Source organism: Ursus maritimus, unplaced genomic scaffold, assembly GCF_017311325.1.
Source record: "Ursus maritimus isolate PB19 unplaced genomic scaffold, ASM1731132v1 scaffold_12, whole genome shotgun sequence".
Lineage (NCBI taxonomy): Eukaryota > Metazoa > Chordata > Mammalia > Carnivora > Ursidae > Ursus > Ursus maritimus.
Genome location: NW_024423564.1, coordinates 11,243,226 through 11,264,764, shown reverse-complemented (window position 1 = coordinate 11,264,764; position 21,539 = coordinate 11,243,226). Strand labels below are relative to the sequence as shown.

At 41.7% G+C, this 21,539-nt stretch overlaps 1 protein-coding gene across 1 annotated transcript; it reads right to left on the bottom strand.

The window, feature by feature from the left end:
* Positions 1 to 12,590: 12,590 nt before the first annotated feature.
* LOC103675054 (monocarboxylate transporter 1-like) lies at positions 12,591 to 21,127 on the bottom strand. Its single transcript, XM_040626677.1, has 4 exons — positions 20,883 to 21,127; positions 19,667 to 19,810; positions 15,566 to 16,432; positions 12,591 to 13,167 (listed from the first exon to the last, which is right to left on the bottom strand). The coding sequence occupies exons 1-4, from the start codon at positions 21,097 to 21,099 to the stop codon at positions 12,947 to 12,949; spliced, it is 1,449 nt and encodes a 482-aa protein (XP_040482611.1). The 5' UTR covers positions 21,100 to 21,127; the 3' UTR covers positions 12,591 to 12,946.
* Between the last annotated feature and the right edge of the window lie 412 nt (positions 21,128 to 21,539).

The following is a 21,539-nucleotide window of genomic DNA, read 5'->3' as shown; positions in this document are numbered from 1 at the left end:
AGATCCATCTCTTGAGCCTTCATTCATTTATTATTTTATATATTCAACATATATTTGAGTACTACCAGATCCCTTGCCCTTGACTGCTCATGAGAGATAGAATCTTCAGATACTCAAAGTCCCTGCCTCACGGAACTTACATTCCAACAAAGAACACATTTTCCTGAGTTTTCTTTGTTGAGTAGTCCCCCTTTGGACACATTTCTTTTAGGCATATAATACCATTTCCTTCTTTCTTTCTTTCTTTCTTTCTTTCTTTCTTTCTTTCTTTCTTTCAAGATTTTATTTATCCATTTGAGAGAGGGAGAGCGAGCGAGCACGAGTGGGGCTAGGGGCAGAGGGAGAAGGAGAAGCAGGCTCCCTGCTGAACAAAGAGCCCGACGTGGGGCTCGATCCCAGGACGTTGGGATCGTGACCTGAGCTGAAGGCAGACACTTAATGGATTGAGCCACGCAGGCGCCTCCTATTTTCTTCTCAGTAACTTTGGACGTGCTACTCCAGCCTCTGGTCACCTCTTCTGTAATCAGGGTCTTGATTCTGGGGGAGTTGGGCTCAGGACATTCACGTCCTGCTCATTACTAACCCCCGTTCACCAAAAAGGGAGGGAAGAGGAAACTGGGGGGCGGGGGAGTCTGCCAGTAGAGTGGAACACAGATGCTTCTTCATTCATTTCTCCAAGGCAGCTGGTAAGCCCACAGAGCTTGGTAAGCCCTCAACAGACGTGGGCTTAGAAACAGCTCCACCCTTGATTTATTCTTGGTCCCTGAAGTTCAGCCCCTGGACTTTTACGGTCCTCATACATTGTGTTGTAAGCAAGGATTTCCTTTTATTGCCCCCAATATACAGAAAACCTATTTAGCATTCTATCCTCCTTGCCTAGCCCAGGGCCGGCTGCATAGTCTGCTTACACATGCTTGCTGCATTGACTGTACCATTTCAAAGGCTAGCTATCAGCAGATAGTCTCTACACACTTTCCTCTGTTTTTTATTTTCCAGAAGCAATGCCATTCTTCTCTTAGTCTACCCAGTCCCAATCCAGCAAGTCAGGGCCCTGCTAAAATGTCACCTCTTCCAGGAAGCCTCCCTAGCTCCTCTAAACAGAAGGGATATCTCTTTGCTCGTTGTCTCAAGAAGTTCACAATATGGTGTGTGTGATGATGGTGGTTCAGAAAAGCAAGGCAATGTGATCAGTGCCATTTCTGATAGAGGTAATGCTAATAGTGAATATTTACTGAATGTTTACACTAGGTCAAAGACAGTGCTAAGGATTTTACTGCCATTGACCTTATTTACTCCCCATAGCAACCTTCTCAAGGAGTTCTCTTATTGTTCCCATTTTACAGAAGTAGAAACTCAGAGAAACTAAATAACTTGCCTGGAGACTCAAAGCTGGGAAGAGCCTGAGTGGGCATTTAATATCGAGGTTCATTCTCTTAATAACTATTACACTCTAGCCACAAGGAGACAAAAGAACCCAAAAGGGCTGCTGGAAAATGTTGGGGGGTTTTTCAGCCAGGGTTGTGCAGAGAACAGAATCTCTAGGAATGATATGACATAAGCGATTTATTCTAGGAGTGAGACCTTATGTAATTGTGGGGCTAATGAAGACGTTTGTGAAAGGTGGTCGTCTCTGCATGTGGTGTGGGCCTGGGATTACTGCAGACCTGCAGGGGTGGGAGTTGGGAAGAAAAACTGGAGATGGGGGGAAGAACCACCATCAACGCCATAGGACAAAGGAGAACCCACGTCTATCCCTTAAGATCTCAATTCTTGCTGGGCCAGATGACCAGCAGGGGAAGCCGGTGCCTTTGGCTTGGAGCTGCAGGTGTAGCTGGCCCAGGACTTATACGAGATACGGTGGAAGCTGGCGACTGAGTTCAGACACCACACCTGCCCTGCCTACGAGATCGGCCCGCAATTATGTGACAGTGTTGCAATGGGACCTCGTTTTGGCAGTGTCACACAAAATTATCTACAACTTAGAGCAAAGGACGATTAGGTGTCCTTTCAAAGTCCTACTGGATTGAGCCTTGTCTAATGGACCCACCCACAGATTATTTCATTCCCTGGCTTCTGGAATCTATTCTATTCTATTTCATTCTATCTATCATTCTAATCTATTCTGTTCTATCTATTTCATTCTCTAGGTTCTAGAATCTAGAATCTAGAATCTTTGCTGTCTATTCACTATTGTTTAGGGCCCAGGCTCTGGGATGTTATGGGTCCATGTGTGTATTTTTGCCTTGCAGAGATGCAAATGATCTCTTGTCCAGTAAAAAATATAACTCTATGGGGAGCTCAGCCCAACTGGTGGAGAGAGAGCTGAGCTGTCAGGTGTCGGAGTAGCTGATTGAAGCAACCAGCCAGAAATGTAAGAGTGATCCTTTAACCACTTACTGCAGTGGTAAAATCAGGAGGCTCAACCCGAGGAAGCGCCCACTCCCCCTGTTCCAGTCTCCGGAGGAGGGTCCAGTGAGTCATGCAGATGCATATCAGACACCATGCAGACTTGGGGGGTGCGGGTCCTCCTACTGTGGAGGGAGCCCTGAACAAAAGGCTCCATCGGTTTGCTGGAGTTGGGTTGGGGCTAGCTGAGAAAAGACCCGGGGACTGAGGGGTGGGGGAAAGTGTCTTCATGATTTCCCCTCCTCCCCTGTAGGGAAGCTGGAGGAAGTGTCCAGTAGGACCTCTGCCTCAGATAAAGACCCAGGAATGAAGGCCCTGGGGGAGGAATCGAAATGTGTGGAAAAGCAACAATTCGTTTTATTGTCCCTGGAAGCTTGCGACCTTATTTCAGCATTCTGGTTTTCATTGAATGTAGCTTCTTGAATTTTCCTCTGAACTGGATTTACCATTCCGCTACTTTCTTCACGGATGAGTTCATCTTTATCATATGCTCCTTCTCTATTTATACGAGGCCTGTTTTAACCCTTTAAGAGTTAGGCTTTGACAGTGGCAGTGCTGAGGGTGGGTTGGAAGTGACAAGTGAGATCCAAGGCTGGGGGTCCTTAGAAAGCCATTTCAAGAATCCTGACGAGGCAGCATGAGCACCTGACCAAGGGCTGTGCCTGGGAAACAGGTGAGGAGGGGCTGACGGGGGTGGGGGTGGGGGAGACATGAGGCAGAATGACCTGTGAGTATTGGTCATGAAAAACATGAGGAACGCCTACCCCCAGGGGGAGTTTAGGAACATTCCAGAGCTTCTGGCTCAGAAAACTACCTCCCCGCAGGCCCACATCTTTCTTGCTTGTGCTTTACCGTAGCATCCGAGAAAGTAGATAATGCTCGGAATTTACCCAGTTCTAGACTGGGGCAACAGGTATTACCAAGTGTTCCCACAGCCTCCGATGTGAAAAGCATTCAGAATTATAGTCAGAAAAGCAGCCAGGCCCTTTTCTTTTCTTTTCTTTTCTTTTCTTTTCTTTTCTTTTCTTTTCTTTTCTTTCAAAAGAAAGAAAGAAAGGAAGGAAAAGAAAAGAAGAAAAGAAAAAAAAGAAAAGAAAAGAAAAAGAAAAAGAAAAAGAAAAAGTAAAAGTGGAGGGGGGAGGGCCCAGAGAATAAAACACAGCAACAAAAGACAACAAGAGGGAAAAATCCAGGGCTAACTGCTCTGAATTATACACACATACACTATTAGCACCCCAAGTGAGGTGACTTAATCCCAGGCCACTTCCCCTCCTGGCTTCTGAATGGCTGCTGGCCACTTCCTCCTGGGACACCGCTGGAGCAAATGCAAGCTCTTTTCATTCTTTAAACAGCAAAGAACATTAGGAAAAGAAATCCACAAGTGAAGAAATCACGTTATGAATTCCAATGCCAAGGAAAAGGATTATAAATCAGATTGTGAATTCTTTGGGGACCAGACATTTCCTTACTCTTTTTGTTGCAGGACCCAAATGACCGGTTTGGCCATTATTCACCCTTCAGAGCTACCCAAGACGCAGCCTCCTCCTTTCTTGTTTGTTCCCAGGGCTTCCATCCAGCACCATCTTCAGCACTTACCTCTGAGCTGTAATCCTCTTGCTTTGCCCTCTTCTGATAGTAGAAGACCTGCTAGGATGAAGGCCCGGGTAGGGAGTCAGTGTTGTGGTCTTTTTTTTTTTTTTTTTTTTTTACTTTTCATTTTGGAATTTTAGATTTACAGAAAAATTAGCACAGAGTTCCTATAAACTCTTCACCCAGCTTCCTCTGATGTTAACCTCTTTCACTATCTTGGTTTATTTGTCAAAACTAAGAAGTAAATATCGGACAATCCTAGTAACTAATCTACGGACCAGTTTTTCCATTAATGTCCTGTTTTAGTTCCAGGACCCAATCCAGGACACCACAGTGCCCTTAGAGGGGTCATTGTTTCTAATTATACCTACCTCCCTGGGTTTTGGCATGGACTGGATGATAAACTGTATGTAAAAGGGCTTTGTAGGAACAGAATAGAAAGCCCAGAAATAAACCCATGATTATATGGTCAATTAATCTTCAACAAAGAAGGCAAAAATAGCCAATGGGGGAAAGGACAGTCTTTTCAACAAATGGTGCTGGGAAAACTGGACAGCTACCCACAAAAGAATGAAACTGGACCACTTTCTTACACCATACACAAAAATAAACTCAAAAGGGATTAAGGACCTAAATGGGAGACCTGAAACCATAAAAATCCTAGAAGAGAACACAGGCAGTAATTTCTCTGACATCAGCCATAGCAGCATTTTTCTAGGTAGGTCTCCCTGAGGCAAGAGAAACAAAAGCAAAAACAAACTATTGAGGAGCACCTGGGTGGCTCAGTTGGTTAAGCATCTGCCTTCAGCTCAGGTCATGATCCCAGGGGCCTGGGATCGAGTCCTGCATCGGGCTCCCTGCTCAGTGGGGAGTCTGTTTCTCCCTCTGCCTGCTGCTCCACCAGCTTGTGCTCTCTCTCTCTCTGACAAATAAATAAATAAAATCTTTAAAAAAATAACAAATTTTTGGGACTACATCAAATTAAGAAGCTTCTGCACAGCAAAGGAAACTATCAACAAAATAAGAAGACAACCTACTGAATGGGAGAAGATATTTGCAAGTGATATTTCTGATAAAGGGTTAGTGTCCAAAATACATAAAGAACTTACACAACTCAACACCAAAAAAAAAAACCCAAAAACAAAAAACCAAAGAATCCAATTAAAAAATGGGCAGAAGACATGAACAGACATTTCTCCAAAGAAGACATACAGATGGCCAACAGACACATTAAAAGAAATTCAACAATACTAATCATTAGGCAAATGCAAATTGAAACCACAGTGAGAATGGCTATAATCAAAAACACAAGAAAGAAATATGGCCAAGGATTTGGAGAAGAAGGAACCCTCCTGCACTGTTGTTGGGAATGCAAACTACGGAAGTTGGTGCAGCCACTATGGAAAATAGTATGAAGGTTCTTCAAAAAATTACAAATAGAATTACCATATGATCCAGTAATTCTATTGGGTATTGACCCAAAGAATATGAAAACACTAATTCAAAAAGACATATACACCCCTATGTTTATGGTAGCATTATTTACAATAGCCAGGTTATGGAAGTAGCCCAAGTGTCCATTAATAGATGAATATACAAAGAAGATGTGGAATATATATATATATATATATATATATATATATACACACACACAAAGTATGTATATAGAGATGAAGTATATATATATCTATGTATATATATAAAGTGTATATATATATATGAAGTATATATACATACAAAGTAAATGAACAAAGAAAAAATGAGACACAAAAACCTCAGACTCTTAACTATAGAGATCAAACTGGTGGTTACCAGAGTGGAAGTGGGTTGGGGGGATGGGCAAAATAGGTGAAGGGGATTAAAGAATGTACTTGTGACGAGCACTGAGTAATGTATAGAAATGTTAGTTTTTTCTTTCACACCTCAAAAGATTAATACATTTTTTTAATTTTTTATTTTAAAACTTTAAAAAATTTTTTTATTTAATTTTTTAATTTAGATTCTAGCTAGTTAACATATAGTGGTATATTGGTTTCAGGAGTAGAATTTAGTGACTCATCACTCAAATACAACACCCAGTGCTCATCATAACAAGTGCCCTCTTTATTTTTTTATTTTTTATTTTTATTTTTTTTAAAGATTCCATCCATTTATTTGACAGAGAGAGACAGCCAGTGAGAGAGGGAACACAAGCAGGGGGAGTGGGAGAGGAAGAAGCAGGCTTCCAGCGGAGGAGCCCGATATGGGGCTCAATCCCAGAACGCCGGGATCACGCCCTGAGCTGAAGGCAGATGCTCAACGACTGAGCCACCCAGGCGCCCCACAAGTGCCCTCTTTAATACCCATCACCCATTTAGCCCATTACCCCACTGATCTCTCTCCATCAACCTTCGGTTTATACTCTATCATTAAGAGTCTCTTATGGCTTGCTTCCCTCTCTCTTTTTCTTTTTTTCCTTCTCATATGTTCATCTGTTTTGTTTCTTAAATTCCACATATGAATGAAATCATATAGTATTTGTCTTTCTCTGACTGACTTATTTCGCTGAGCATAGTACACTCTAGCTCCATCCATGTCATTGCAAATGGCAAGATTTCATCCTTTCTGATGGCTGAATAATATTCCGTTATATATATGTACCACATCTTCTTTAACCATTCATCAGTCGATGGACACTTGGGCTCTCTCCATAGTTCGGCTATTGTTGGTAATACTGCTATAAACATCAGGGTACATGTGCCCCTTCGAATCTGCATTTTTGTATCCTTTGGGTAAATAGGTAGTAGTGCAATTGCTGGGTCATAGGCGTAGTTCTCCTTTTAACTGTTTGAGGAACCTCCATACTGTTCTCCAGAGTGGCTGCATCAGATTGCATTCCCACCAACAGTGTAAGAGGGTTCTTTCTCCAAATCCTCGCCAAACTCTGTGGTTTCCTGTGTTGTTAATTTTATTTTAGCCATTCTGACAGGTGTGAGGTGGTACCTCTTCATGGTTTTGATTTGCATTTCCCTGATGATGAGTGATGTTGAGCATCTTTTCATGTGTCTGTTAGCCTTCTGGATGTCTTTGGAAAAATGTCTATTCATGTCTTCAGCCCATTTCGTAATGGGATTGTTTTTTTGGGTGTTGAGTTTGGTAAGTTTATATTTTGGATACTAACCCTTTATCAGGTATGTTATTTGCAAACATCTTCTCCCATTCCGTAGGCTGCCTTTTAGTCTTGTTGACTGTTTCCTTTGCTGCGCAGAAGCTTTTTATCTTGATGAAGTCACAATAGTTCATTTTGGTTTTGTTTCCCCTGCCTTTGGAGGTCAAAGAGGTTGCTGCCTGTGTTCTCCTCTAGGATTTTGATGGTTTCCTGTCTCACATTTTGGTCTTTCATCCATTTTGAATTTATTTTTGTGTATGGTGTAAGAAAGTGGTCCAGTTTCTTTCTTTTGCTTGTTGCTGTACAGTTTTCCCAACACCATTTGTTGAAGATACTGTCTTTTTTTTCATTGGATAGTCTTTCCTGTGTTGTTGAAGATCAGTTGACCTTATAGTTGTGTGTCAATTTCTGGGTTTTCTATTTTGTTCCAATGATCTATGTGTCTATTTTTGCGCCAGTCTTACACTGTCTTGATGACTACAGCTTTGTAATGGAGCTTGAAGTCTGGAATTGTGATGCCTCTGGTTTTGCTTTTCTTTTTCAGGATTGCTGTGGCTATTTGGGGATCTTTTGTGTTTCCATACAAATTTTAGGATTGTTCTGTGAAAATGCTGGTGGCATTTTTTTATATTTAAAGATTTTATTTTTGTGGTCTGATTACTGAGGCTAAAACTTCTAATACTATGTTAAATAGTAATGGTGGGAGTGGACATCCCTGTCTTACTCCTGATCATAGAGGAAAAGTTCTCAGTTTTTCCCCATTGAGGATGATATTAGCGGTGGGTCTTTCCTATATGGCCTTTATGGTGTTGAGGTATGCTCCATCTATAACTACTAGTTGAAGGTTTTTATCAAGAATGGATGCTGTATTTTGTCAAATGTTTTTTCTGAATCTATTGAAAGGATCATATGGTTCTTGTCCTTTCTTTTATTAATGCAGTGTATCATGTTGATTGCTTTGAGGTATTGAGCCACCCCTGCAGCCCGGGAATAAATTCCACTTGATCGTGGTCAATAATTCTTTTAAAATACTGTTGACTTCGATTTGCTGGTATCTTGTTGAGAATTTTTGCATCCGTGTTCATCAGGGATATTGATATGTAATTCTCCTTTTTCTTTTAAGATTTTATTTATTTATTTGACAGAGAGAGACAGCCAGTGAGAGAGGGAACACAAGTAGGGGGAGTGGGAGAGGAAGAAGCAGGCTCATAGAGGAAGAGCCTGATGTGGGGCTCGATCCCAGAACGCCGGGGATCACGCCCTGAGCCAAAGGCAGACACTTAATGACTGAGCCACCCAGGCGCCCCTGTAATTCTCCTTTTTAAGTGGGATCTTTGTCTGGTTTTGGAATCAAGTTAATGCTGGCATCATAGAATGATTTGGAAGTTTTCCTTCCATCTCTATTTTTTGGAACAGTTTGAGAATAGGTATTAACTCTTCTTTAAATGTCTTGTAGAATTCCTCTGGGAAGCCCTCTGGCTCTGGACTTTTGTTTGTTGGGAGATTTTTGATTACTGATTCAAGTTCTTTGCTGATTATGGGTCTGTTTAAATTCTATATTTCTTCCTGTTTCAGTTTTGGTAGTTTGTATGTTTTAGGAATTTATCCATTTCTTCCAGATTGGCCAGTTTGTTGGCATTTAATTTTTCATACTATTCTCTTATGATTGCTTGTATTTCTGTGGTGCTGGTTGTGATCTCCCGTAGTTCATTCCTGATGTTATTTATTTGGGTCTTTTCTCTTTTCTTTTTATTAAGTCTGGCTAGGGGTTTATCACTTTTATTAATTCTTTCAAAGAGCCAGTTCTTAGTTTCATTGATCTGTTCTACTGTTTCTGTTTGTTTCTATGTCATTTATTTCTGTTTTAATCTTGATTATTTCCCATCTTCTGGTGGCTTTAGGCTTCATTTGCTGCCCCCTTTCTAGCTCCTTTAAGCGTGAGGTTAGGTTGTGTATTTGACACTTTCCTTGCTTTTTGAAGTAGGCCTGTCTTGCTATACACTTCCCTCTTAGGACCACCTTTGCTGCATCCCAAAGGTTTTGGACTGTCATGTTTTCATTTTCATTTGCTTTCATCTATTTTTTAAATTTCTTCTTTAATTTCCTGATTAACCCATTCATTCTTTAGTAGGATGTTCTTTAACCTCCATGTATATGGGGTCTTTCCAAATTTTTTCTTGTGATTAACTTCAAGCTTCATAGTGTTGTGGCTGAAAATATGCATGGTGTGCATATCTTTTTGTACTTATTGAGGGCTGATTTGTGACCCAGTATGTGATCTGTTCTGGAGAATGTTCCACACGCGCTCCAGAAGCATGTGTTTTCTGATGCTTTAGGATGAAATGTTCTGAATATATCTGTTAAGTCCGTCTGGTCCAGTGTGTCATTCAAAGCCATTGTTTCCTTGTTGATTTTCTGCTTAGATGATCTGTCCATTGCTGGAAGTGGGGCACTAAACTTCCCTACTATTATTGTATTATTATCCATGAGTTTCTTTATGTTTGTTATTAATAGCATTTTATGCTTTGTGTTTTAATTTTTTAAAAGATTTTATTTATTTATTTGACAGAGAGAGCACAAGCAGACGGAGTAGCAGGCAGAAGGAGAGGGAGAGGGAGAAGCAGGCTCCCCATTGAGCAGGGAGCCCAATGCGGGACTCAATCCTAGGACCCTATGATCATGACCTAAGCCAAAGGCAGATGCTTAACCAACTGAGCCACCTGGATGCCCCAAGGATTTTCAAATATAGTGCTCGGTTCACTGTCAGGTATGTCAGGAAAAGTCCCCCAAAGAGTTTGAAAGACAAAAACTCAAGGCACTTAAATATTTTTTTGTTTTAGTGTTTTCTTTAAATTCTAGTTAGTTAACAATTAGTGTAATATTAGGTTCAGGAGTAGAATTTAGTGATTCATCATTTATATATAACACCCAGTGCTCATCACAACAAGTAAGGCACTTAAATATGTTTAAGACTCTGTTAAATGTCGGGGGGCGCCTGGGTGGCACAGCGGTTGAGCGTCTGCCTTCGGCTCAGGGCGTGATCCCCGCGTTATGGGATTGAGCCCCACATCAGGCTCCTCTGCTATGAGCCTGCTTCTTCCTCTCCCACTCCCCCTGCTTGTGTTCCCTCTCTCGCTGGCTGTCTCTATGTCTGTTGAATAAATAAAATCTTTAAAAAAAAAAAAAAAGACTCTGTTAAATGTCGGGATTTAAAAGCCTTTGCTAAAAATATACAGATGCCAAGCACATGAAAATATGGTCAACATGGGGTGCCTGGGTGGCTCAGTCACTTACACATCTGCCTTTGGCTCGGGCCATGATTCCGGGGTCCTGAGATCAAGTCCTGCATAGGGTTCCCTGCTCCTCGGGGAGTCTGCTTCTCTCTCTGCCCCTCCTCCCACTCATTCTCTCAATCTCTCAAATACATAAATAAAATCTTAAAAAAGAAAAGAAAATATGGTCAACATCATTAGTCATCAGAGAAATTAAAGTTAAAAAGCCTGATGATGCCAGGTGCTGACAGGATGCAGAATAACTAGAACTCTCATACATTGCTAGTTGGATTACAAAATGGTTTGGCCACTTCCACAGTAGTTTTATAGTTTCTTACAAAGTTAAACAAGTACTTGCCACATGACCCAGCAATCCCAATGCTAGGTATTTTCGCAAGAGAAATGAAAGCATATGTCTATACAGACCTCTGTGTAAATGTTTATAGATGCTTTATTCGTAATAGCCCCAAAGTGGAAAAAACCAAAGTCCATCAACTGGTGGATATACAAATTATGGTATATCCATACAAAGACATATTAGCAATAAAAAGGAGCAAACTATGTATAAATGCAACAACATGGATGAATCATAAACCATTACACCGTGTAAAGAAGCCAGACACAGGGGCGCCTGGGTGGCTCAGTCGGTTAAGCGTCTGCCTTTGGCTCAGGTCATGATCTCAGGGTCGAGCCCCAAGCCCCACGTTGCACCCCCTGCTCAGCAGGGACCCTGATTCTCCCTCTCCTCCCTGCTCGTGTTCTCTCTCACTCTTTCTCTCTCTCTCTTTAATAAATAAAATCTTAAAAAAAAAAAAAAGGCAGACACAGAACGTCGCTCTGTCACAACACTTCTGACATTCAGTTTTTTCCACAACAACCACCTCTCCAACTCTCCAGACTCTAAACTAGGTGTCCTACCCTTCCATTCAATGCTAACACTAAGTCCCGAGAGTTAGTGTCAGAGTCCATGGGTTTAAAGGCTGCCCTTCCTTCAGATTCCAGCCACAGTCCCGGGGGGCCAACTAGCTATAAGCTGGGAGTTCCCATCGCTCTTTTCTCAGGTTTGGTAATTTGCCAAGAATGTCGCAGAACTCAGGGAAACACTTTGCTTACATTTATTATTTCTAAAGGATACGACTCAGGAATAGCCAAATGGAAGGGACGCATAGGACGCACTGGGTGAGGCACGTGGGGAGGCATGGCATGGAGCTTCCGCGCCCTGTCTGAGCGCACTACCCTCCCAACACCAGTCCGTCAATGCATTCACCGACCAGGAAGCTCTCTAAGCCTTGTCGTTCAGGAGTTTCTATGGAGGTTTCATTGCATAGACACAATTGATTAAATCATTGGCTGTTAGTAATTGAACTCAACTTCTGCCCCTGCCCAAGAGGTCATGGGGAGGGGCTGAATGTTCCAACCCTCTAATCATGCCTTGGTCTTTCTGGAGACCAGCCTCGTTCTTGAAGCTATCTAGGGGATTCCAGTCACCAGTCATCTAATTAGCATGCAGAAGACACTCATCACTCTGGAAATCCAAGGGTTTTAGGAACTGTGCACCAGGAACTAGGGACAAAGACCAAATATATATTTCTTATTATATTTATTCCATTCTGGAAAAGGCAAAACTATAGGGCACAGCCATCAGACCAGTGTTTGCCAGGGGCTGTAGGTAAGGGAAAGGAATTGACTGCAGAGGGGAGGGAGAGAACTACTTTGGCTGTTCCAAATGTTCTATATTGGGGTGGTAGTTATTTATCTAAATACCATTCATCACACTTCAGTCTTACAAAAGAGATTTATACTATATGTAAACTATACCTTGATAAATATGACTTCAGATAGAAGCGATTTCCATCTGTTATCTTTTGTAAATCCCCTGACTCCAGAGGCTGTGACATAGGCATTATGACTGCTGTAAGGGAATGAACTAAAAATCCCATCAATGGACACTTGGTATTGATGTGGTTTTGGAATATAGGTGAGGCTCTGTGGGGCGAGGTCTGGAGCCGACAACCAAGAAGGAATTCTTGAGACATCTTGGGTGCAGAATGGTGGTTTATTAAAGCACGGGGATAGGACCCATGGGCAGAAAGAGCTGCTGCCCCGGAGTGGTGAGGGGTGGCTGATTATATACTTGGGAGTTGGGGAGGTAAGGAGAAGGGAGGTTTTCAAAAGAACTTTCATATGCTAAAGAGGACCTACAAGATCCTGGAGGCCTTGCCATCTTCAAATTAAGGTAGTTTTTCCCTCCGGTCAGTCATTAACATTGAGAGAGTTGGGAGCTTCCTGAAGGGATGTCCCACCTATCCCACCCAGGAGTGGGGGGCAGGGAGCTTGCAGGGTGTCTGCTTGTGCTTTGTCCTCAGCTTGCCTTCTGCTCCCTCATCAGTAGGACTTGCACACAAATGGCCCCTGGCCATGGTGAGCAGCACTAATAGAACATGATCCAGTAGAATTTTTCAGGTATTTTTGGTCCAATGCTCCTCTGGTTATCCATGATTCAGATGGGAGGTTTCTCCTCTTTGGGGCCTCATGGGCCTCTGTCTTCTGTAGATTCTGCTGCTTTAATAACTTCTTTTGGCTTCTCCTCTTCACTTTCTTTTTTCTGCTGCTTCTCTGCTTTCTGCTCTTTGGCCACAAGGTGATAATTGATGCCCATGCCAATGAAGAGATAGATGCCTGCTATAATTAGGATCACACCACATGCCCAGTAGGTGTATTTGTAGTCTCCGTAGATGTCATTCAGACGACCTGAAGATATCCGAAACAAAGTTATGCGGACAAAAGTCAACAAGTATACCATTCCCAAATAGAGCTTAAGGGTCCACTCAGAAAGAAGATGTCAACCAATCCTCAAAGAGCCCACAAGTGACACATCGGTCTAAAGAGGAACTGTTAACAGTGATCTCATCTTTTATGATGTCACACTTGATTTTAGAAGGCCTTGCATATCCTGTTACTTTTAGCAACTTGAAAGTAATGCAATCTTGGCCAATTGGAATGGGGAAAGACCTAGCGATCACCTAGAATCAATGGAAAAATCTGTTGCTCAAAAGAGGTGTAGGAGTCTTGCCCCAGGCCCCAGAGCTAATTGCAGTGTCCGGGCCAATGCTCTTTCGCTGACATCAGCATTCCCGAAAAGCGGCCCCGTGGACACAACTTGTCCTATGCTACAAAATTAAGTAACAGCAACACCTTTCTACCATTCTAACGGCTTAGTCCTCAGGTCAGGCAGCGTCTGTCATCACGCTCGCTGTATAATCTACAGACTGAAGTTCAGAAACCTTAGGTGACTCGTCTAAGGTCACAGAGCTAGTAAGTGAAATGGCCTGGCTTTAAACCCAGAAGTCTGACTCTGAAGCCTGACCTGTAACCTCCCGAGTGTTTCCAAAGTCAGACTTAGGAAATGGCATTATCACGTGCTTCTCCTGTAAAGAGTCACCATGGGCATTAGCATATTAAAGGTTTTGCAAGGTCCTCTAGTAGAGAAATCTATCAAACTTGGTGTTCCCAAAACTTTTTTGGCCATGGAATCCTTGTGATAGTAGAATTTGTTAGCATCTCATCAAATTGGTATGTTAAGGAATAAGTTCTGGAAAACCCTACTCTATACCTAAGAGAAGGACTGGATATAACCCTTTCAAACACGATTCCATGTGCTTTTCTAACTCAGGGCACCGGCCATCCAGCAATGCTTACTGAACCCACACATGCACCAGGCACTGGGCTGCTGGCCCTGAGAGCAGAGGAGAAAACCTCCACAGTTCAGTGGACAAGAGAAATGTTAATCAAATAATTACACAAACCTTGACAAGGAGCGTTTGCAAGCAGAAAATAGGGGGTGGGAGCAGCAAGCAGGGTCAGGAATGCTTCTCTCAAAGCATAACCAAAGTAGAGACCTAGAGGGGCGTGGGAGTTATCCAGGAGGGGATGGGAGAAGGATGTGGCCAGGGAACAGCAAGTGCAAAGGCAGGTGGGAGGAAGCTGGGGTGTGAGAGGGGAAGGAGGAAGGGCGGAGTTGCTGGAGCAGAGAGAACAAAAGGTGAGTGACAGGAAATGAGGCTGGAGAGATGGGGGGAGGGGGGACACGGACGCCTTGTAGGCCCCATTAGGGAATCTGATCTCCACCCTAAGAACAATGGGAAGCACCTGGAAAGATCTAATCAGCTGGCCTATCTGTGCATTTGCACAGATACATTTTGCCTGCAGAACAGAAAACAGATTGAAGGCTGGATTGGAGTGGGTATGGGCCAACCAGCCAGGACGCTAGGGGGTGGAGTAGCCCAGATGGGAGAAGGAGCTGTGAATAGGGTGGTGTTATGATGGAAAAGTGGGCGGATTAGAAAGAGATTTAGGAGCTTCCTTAGAGGACTTGGACTCTCATTGGATGTTGGGAAGAGTGAGGGTGGGGAGTTCAGAAAAGTCAGTAGTGGATCTTCTTGTATGAATCCTTCCTTATTCATAAGGCATAACCTCAAAAGCATGAGTCATATCCAGAGGAAGTCTAAATGATTATGCATTTTGCATGAATTATCATTTTAAACTGTCAACAGTTTCGTATTCTTAGAGAATCATCCATCAAGTTTTATGGTCACTTACTAGCTGAGTGATCTTGGGCAAGTTATTCCACTTTTAGAAGCCTCTGTTTCTGCACCAATAAAGTAGGGCCATTCGTAGTCTTACCTCATAGACTTGTGAGATAGGACAGGGTATGTGAAATGATTAAGACAGTCCCTGGTACACTGTGAATCCTCACCTGATCAATATTGTTGTTATCTAAATGTTACTCCTAAGATAAATTCCACAATTAAAATGAAATTACCAAAGTATTTTAAAGGTGGAGTATATGTTATATATTTTTCTATGATAAACATGTTCATTTTATGATCAGAAAAGGTTATATTAATAGATATTTAAATTTGCAATTGTTTTTGACTCCCCTTTCAGCTTGACGGTTCAATGTAATTCAATTCTGTAAGAATCTGAGCAATTACGCTCTGCCAAGCATTGTGCCAGCACTGAGGCTACAGAAATGAGAAACACTTTCTGCCACCGAGCAGCTTACTGATCTTGGCTTTCCATCACCTTCTCCATCTTCTATGCCTGTTTCATGTTAACACAACCCAAGAGGTAGTAAGGGATACTATACCTAAGAGTGGTGGCCCCAGGAGGACAGGACAGCATTCCACAATGGTCGCCAATCCCACGGCGCTGGAGAACCTCTGGGGTCCAATGAGGTCCATCAGTGTTTCGAACAACACCGAGCTAAACCACCCAAATGCAAATCCAAGGAAGCCCACATAGACACAAAACCCAATGTAGGTGGAGGATAAAGGTGCTAGCAGATGACACACTCCGTTTACAACAATAGAAGCCGCAAAAAAATACTGAATTCGAGGTCTTATCCACTTGGTGTTGGCTACGAGTCCCATAGAAGGTCTGGCTATAATATCAACAAAAGACAGAATGGAAAGAAGGAAGGCGGACTTCTCACTAGAGTAATGTTGACTCTTGGCATAACTATTAAGAAAGACTAAAGGAGTAGCCATCCCAAAAGCCATTATCACATTCCCAGAGAGGTACAGTAGAAAGCCTCTGTGGGTAAACAGGGATAAGTCCATAACTTTGTTAACTGTTTGAAAAACTGATAGTTTCTCCTCTTTGGGGTTTCTGCCATTAAAGTCTCTATTTGTATCACCTGCCCCCTTTTCTAAATCAGATTTTCCAGGTTCCCGAAGGGCTTCTTTAGACCTATCTTTCCCCGCACTTGTTGGTGGGGGCCCTACTGGTCGCATCAGGCCTCCAGCTACACAGCAGTTTAGTAGGAGGCCTCCAAGAATTAGGAAGCTTCCTCTCCAGCCAAAGATACCAAAGAGAGCCTGATTGAGGGGGGCCAGAGTAGAGAGGAACACAGGGCTGCCTGCCATGGCCAGTCCATTTGCCAACGGTCGCCTCTTGTAGAAATAATTGCCAATCATGGTCAGAGCTGGGTTCAAGTTGAAGGCAAGCCCAAGACCTGGGGAGGAGGGGGGGAGGATTACATACCATCATAAATGTCAGAAACGTATTTGTTATTAATCAACTAGACAAACTGAACGGCAAGAGGTCAAAATCATCATTATAACTAGCAGATCATTAAGTGGGCTATTACCAAATACAGCGTAAAGTCTCTTTATGCAGCAAATCCTAGATTTAAAATATAACATTAAAATAATTCTTTTTGCTTTAGCAACAATAACAATAATAAATTAGGCTCTTTTGTTTAATATAAAAATTTTAGGTTTCCTGAAGAATAGGGAATTGAAAACAAAGAGGAGAGAGGATAAATCTTGTAAATTCAGAGAGCAAAACAGAAGAGGAGGGGCAGAGGGCAGGAAAAGAAGAAAGGGGGTGGGGAGAGAGAAAATAGGACAGTAAACACAACATAGTGAAGAAGCTAACACTACCTTAGTAAACCCATTAATTTAATGTAATTTCTATGAAAATGTCAATGTATTCAATTTTTCAGATGAAGTACAATGACTGTAAAATATACCCAGAGACGCGATGCCTGGATGGCTCAGTCATTTAAGTGTCCGACTCTTGATTTTGGCTCAAGTCATGATCTCAGGGTCATTAGATCGAGCCCCAGGTCCAGCTCCGCACTCAGTGGGGCGTCTGCTTGAGATTCTCTCCCACTTTTTCTTTGCTCCCTCCCTCCCACTCTCTCACACTCTCTTTGAAATAAATAAATATATCTTTAAAAAATAGCACTCAGAGAACAAATACATTAGAAATATTCAAGAAGTATAAATAATTGGTGGGACCAACACTAACAGATGTAGAAATATTTTCTACAACTACAGCTACAGTAATGAGAACAGTGTGCACTTAGTCAAAAATGAAAAAACTGATGAATAAAATTGGGGAAAAGTCCAGAAATAGGACCAAAAGATACGTTTAAATTAATAGGGAAAGAGTAGATTTTTTTTTAAAGATTTTATTTATTTATGTGACAGAGAGACAGGCAGCGAGAGAGGGAACACAAGCAGGGGGAGTGGGAAAGGAAGAAGCAGGCTCCCAGCAGAGAAACCCGTTGTGGGACTCGATCCCCCGAACACCGGGATCACGCCCTGAGCCGAAGGCAGATGCTTAACGACTGCGCTACCCAGGCGCCCCCAAAAGAGTAGATTTTTTAATCAGTGGAGCTGAGACAAGTATCCCAATAACCTAAGTGGCCTCCTATTCTTACTCCCTTAGTCGGTAAACCAGATTGGAATGCTACCTGTTCAATCTCTCTCGTGACTGCCACCCACTGCTTTGCACTCTGGGTTAGGAAGCACCATGATTTGGCCCTTCCCTACTTTCCTACCCAAATTTCAGTGTATTCTCATACGTGCTCACCACAGTTGTTCCTCTAGATTTTCACAAACCTGGCTCCTACTTACCATTCAGATCTCAATTCAAGGTCACCAACTCTGAGAGGACTTCCCTTTAGGGACCATTAAATCCTTCTCCATCAAAACTCTCTGTTTCAAGTTTTTGCAAAGCACTTATCACAAGCTGATATTTTTCTGACTTACTCATTTATTTGTTGGTCTGTTTATTGTCTGTTTCCCTCCACCTCAGAGCAGGAATCTTATCTATCATGTTGACTCAATCCCCACAGAGCTTGGAACAGTCCCTGACGTATGGTAGGGACAATATTTATTGAATGACTTAATAACGAACAGGCTGAATAACCAACTGGGAACGAATAAAGTTCTGTTCCTTCCTTATGTGATTCAAATACTCTAGATGAATTATAATATGTAAAGGTTTAAAATTTTAATTAATGTAGTCAAAGTACAGATCCAAAAAGAAAATACCTGTTATTAGCATTAGCTCAGATCCCGCAGGTGGGACTGTACGTTATTAGAACCTCTCTAAAAGGATATTTGGCCAATCATATCAAAAACCTTTTCCCCCAGTAATTCCACTTCTCAAATTTGTCCTAAGGAAATTATCATGTTCACAAAGATATATAGAGAAGCACTATCCTACAAATAGTGTTTATTAATAGTGAAAAATGTAATCAACCTGAAGGTCTTTCAATTAGAGAGTGGTGGAATAAACTATGACACATTCATCCAATGGAAAAATAGTAGCTGCTACAGTATGTTTATTGAGATGGGGGACTATACACATTAGGTATTAGTAAGTGAAAAAAAAACTGGTTACAAACATTATACTAAAAACACATGTGTACATATGAAAAACGTATGAGCATCAAAATATTAATGGTTTTCTCTGAATTGTAGGACAATGGATGGTCTATATCCTTTATCCTTAGCAGTTTCATTTCCCAAATTTAGCTATTAGAAAGGGGGAGGGGGCGCCTGGGTGGCTCAGCGGTTAAGCGTCTGCCTTCGGCTCAGGGCGTGATCCCGGCAGTATGGGATCGAGCCCCACATCAGGCTCCTCCGCTATGAGCCTGCTTCTTCCTCTCCCACTCCCCCTGCTTGTGTTCCCTCTCTTGCTGGCTGTCTCTATCCTGTCGAATAAATAAATAAAATCTTAAAAAAAAAAAAAAAAGAAGAAAGGGAGAGAAGAGGTTTTCTCATGTGTGTCCTTAATCCTTTAAAAATGTATATGGCTTCTCCTCCAAAAAATACGTGCTTTGTATCTCATATTCTCTCTTACTCTAATTTGAAACAATTTCTTCTTGGGTAGAAGGATAATGAGTGGGAATAGCTGATGACCACCATTTCAACAACTTGCCACACACTCTTTACTTATGGCTACTGTGTTTCTTAAATAAATAAATAAATATTTAAAAGAAGGAAGAAAAAGAAAAAAAATAATAAAACCCTCTCTTTCAATAAAAAATAACCACCCTGAAGTGCCAGAACTTTCTTTAAAGACATGTTTCTCTGGGGGCGCCTGGGTGGCTCAGTCGGTTAAGCGTCTGCCTTCGGCTCAGGTCATGATCCTGGGGTCCTGGGACTGAGCTCTGTGTCGGGGCTCCCTGCTCAGCAGGGAGTCTGCTTCTCTCTTTACTCCTCCCCTCTCATGTTCTCTCTCTTTCAAATAAATAAATAAAATCTTAAAAAAAAAATAAAGCCATGTTTCTCTGGTACTATGAAATTAACATATATATTACATCTTAAATATAGTGACCCAATAATTTTTCTAGCAAAGAAATTTTCATTTTTCAAAACACTTAACCGATGAATGCTACAAAGAGTCCACAAAAAAATTAATGTTTGTAAATATATCAGTAGCAACTCACCTCCAATGAATCCAATATACAAGTAAAGTTCCTGTACAGTGTTGGAGAAAGAAGCTGCGATCAAGCCACAGCCTGACAAGCAGCCACCAACAATCATGACTGGACGGCTGCCGTATTTATTCACCAGGACACTGCTGACAGGACCTAGGAGAGAGCCAACAACTTACTAACAAAGAGGAGAAGCCCACCCCTCACATCCACGCCTGCGCAAGGCATTACTGACACGAAAGGATGCCGAGAAACATAAATAGCCCACCCCACCAAATAAACAGATAAAACAGAAGACAGTGGTAAGAAATATTGCTTTCTATTTTATTTCAGAGTCACCGGTTTGTGTAATGGGAAAATACAGCGTCGATTGTACAATGTACCATGTCCATCTTCTGTACACCTAGAACATACTGGACGGATTTTCGCTGAAGTGTGGAAGACCTTAGCCCGTCTCCTTCAAGGCAGATTAGGCTGCAAGTACCCTGATGGTAAGTGTTCACAGGGTTCTCCACGTAGATGTATCCTACGTATCTAGGAGAGTATCCACATGTATGTAGCAAGTTGGCTCTGTTTTTAGTTTTTAGATGGCCATCTGGAGCAGAGGCACGTGAACATGATCCAACATGTGACCAAGTCTGATCAAACTTCTGACTGTAGAGCCTATTTTCAAATTAGCTGAAATGTACTTTGTTTCTCATAGAAAACGGCAACAAAACCAAAACAGAACTACAAAACAAGGATGCCTACCATCACCACTTTTCTTCAACACTATACGGGAGGTCCGAGGCAGTGCGGTAAGACAGGGGGGCAAGAAAGGTGTAAGGAAAGGAAGAAACCAAACTATCAGTATTTGCAAAAGAGAAGTTTGTCTATCTTAAAATTTTGAAAAAAAAAATCTACCAATAAACTATAGGAAGTAATAGAGGTTAGCAGGGATATATAATTAAAACACAAACATCAATTGACTTTCCATACGCCAGACCAGTTTTAAAGAAAGTTACCCTTTATAATGATATTTGTTTTGCAATATAACTGACCTAACAGTGCATGGTTGATTGTAGCCTTTATTGTTAGAGGGAATGAAAAATATGACTCGAACCACATAGCTTCAAAACCTAACATTTTAAATATCTTACCCATAAAAACATCAAGAACAAAAACTATTTAATATGGAGCTTTTGTCTGCCTACTGAAAATTAAAAGAGCAGACCTTCTGGGTACTTACCTCCAGCATACATGACAGCAAACATAATAGAAGAGATCCACGACACTTCGCTGGTACTGGCATTAAATATTTCTTCAATTTCTTTGTAAAATACAGAAATAGATTTGCCAAACGCACAAGAGAAGCCAACGGATATAAAAGCTCCAACGACCACTGCCCACCCCCAGCCTCCATCTGGGGGGGTGGGTCTAACTGGACCTTCATTTGATGCTGACATTGTCCGTAACGATGAATTCCAAAATGCAGTTCAAATCCAAATCTCTAAAGGATATGAAATTAAAATAGTACATAACAAGTAGGTCAATATAAAGCGCTTCCATAAAGTCCCATATACTCATGTTATAAATAACTGAAACGCTTTTCAGTGTTACTTGCACTCTGCGAACGCAATGGAAAAAGTCCAAGAGTCATAGTATTGCCCCAAATTTTTACAGGCTTAAAGTTGAAAACTCACCACTACTCGAACCGTACACCAAATCCTTTTCAATCCTTTCCAATAAATATACTGCTTCCTCAAATTGATAAACATACCTGTTCTAATAATAGAGATCAGTAATTTTCCACATTATCAAGGATAACTAGATAATTCATTTGACTTATCTGCATGCAAAACTCACAATGCACACACTATAAAAGTTTCACAATCTAGTACTTCCC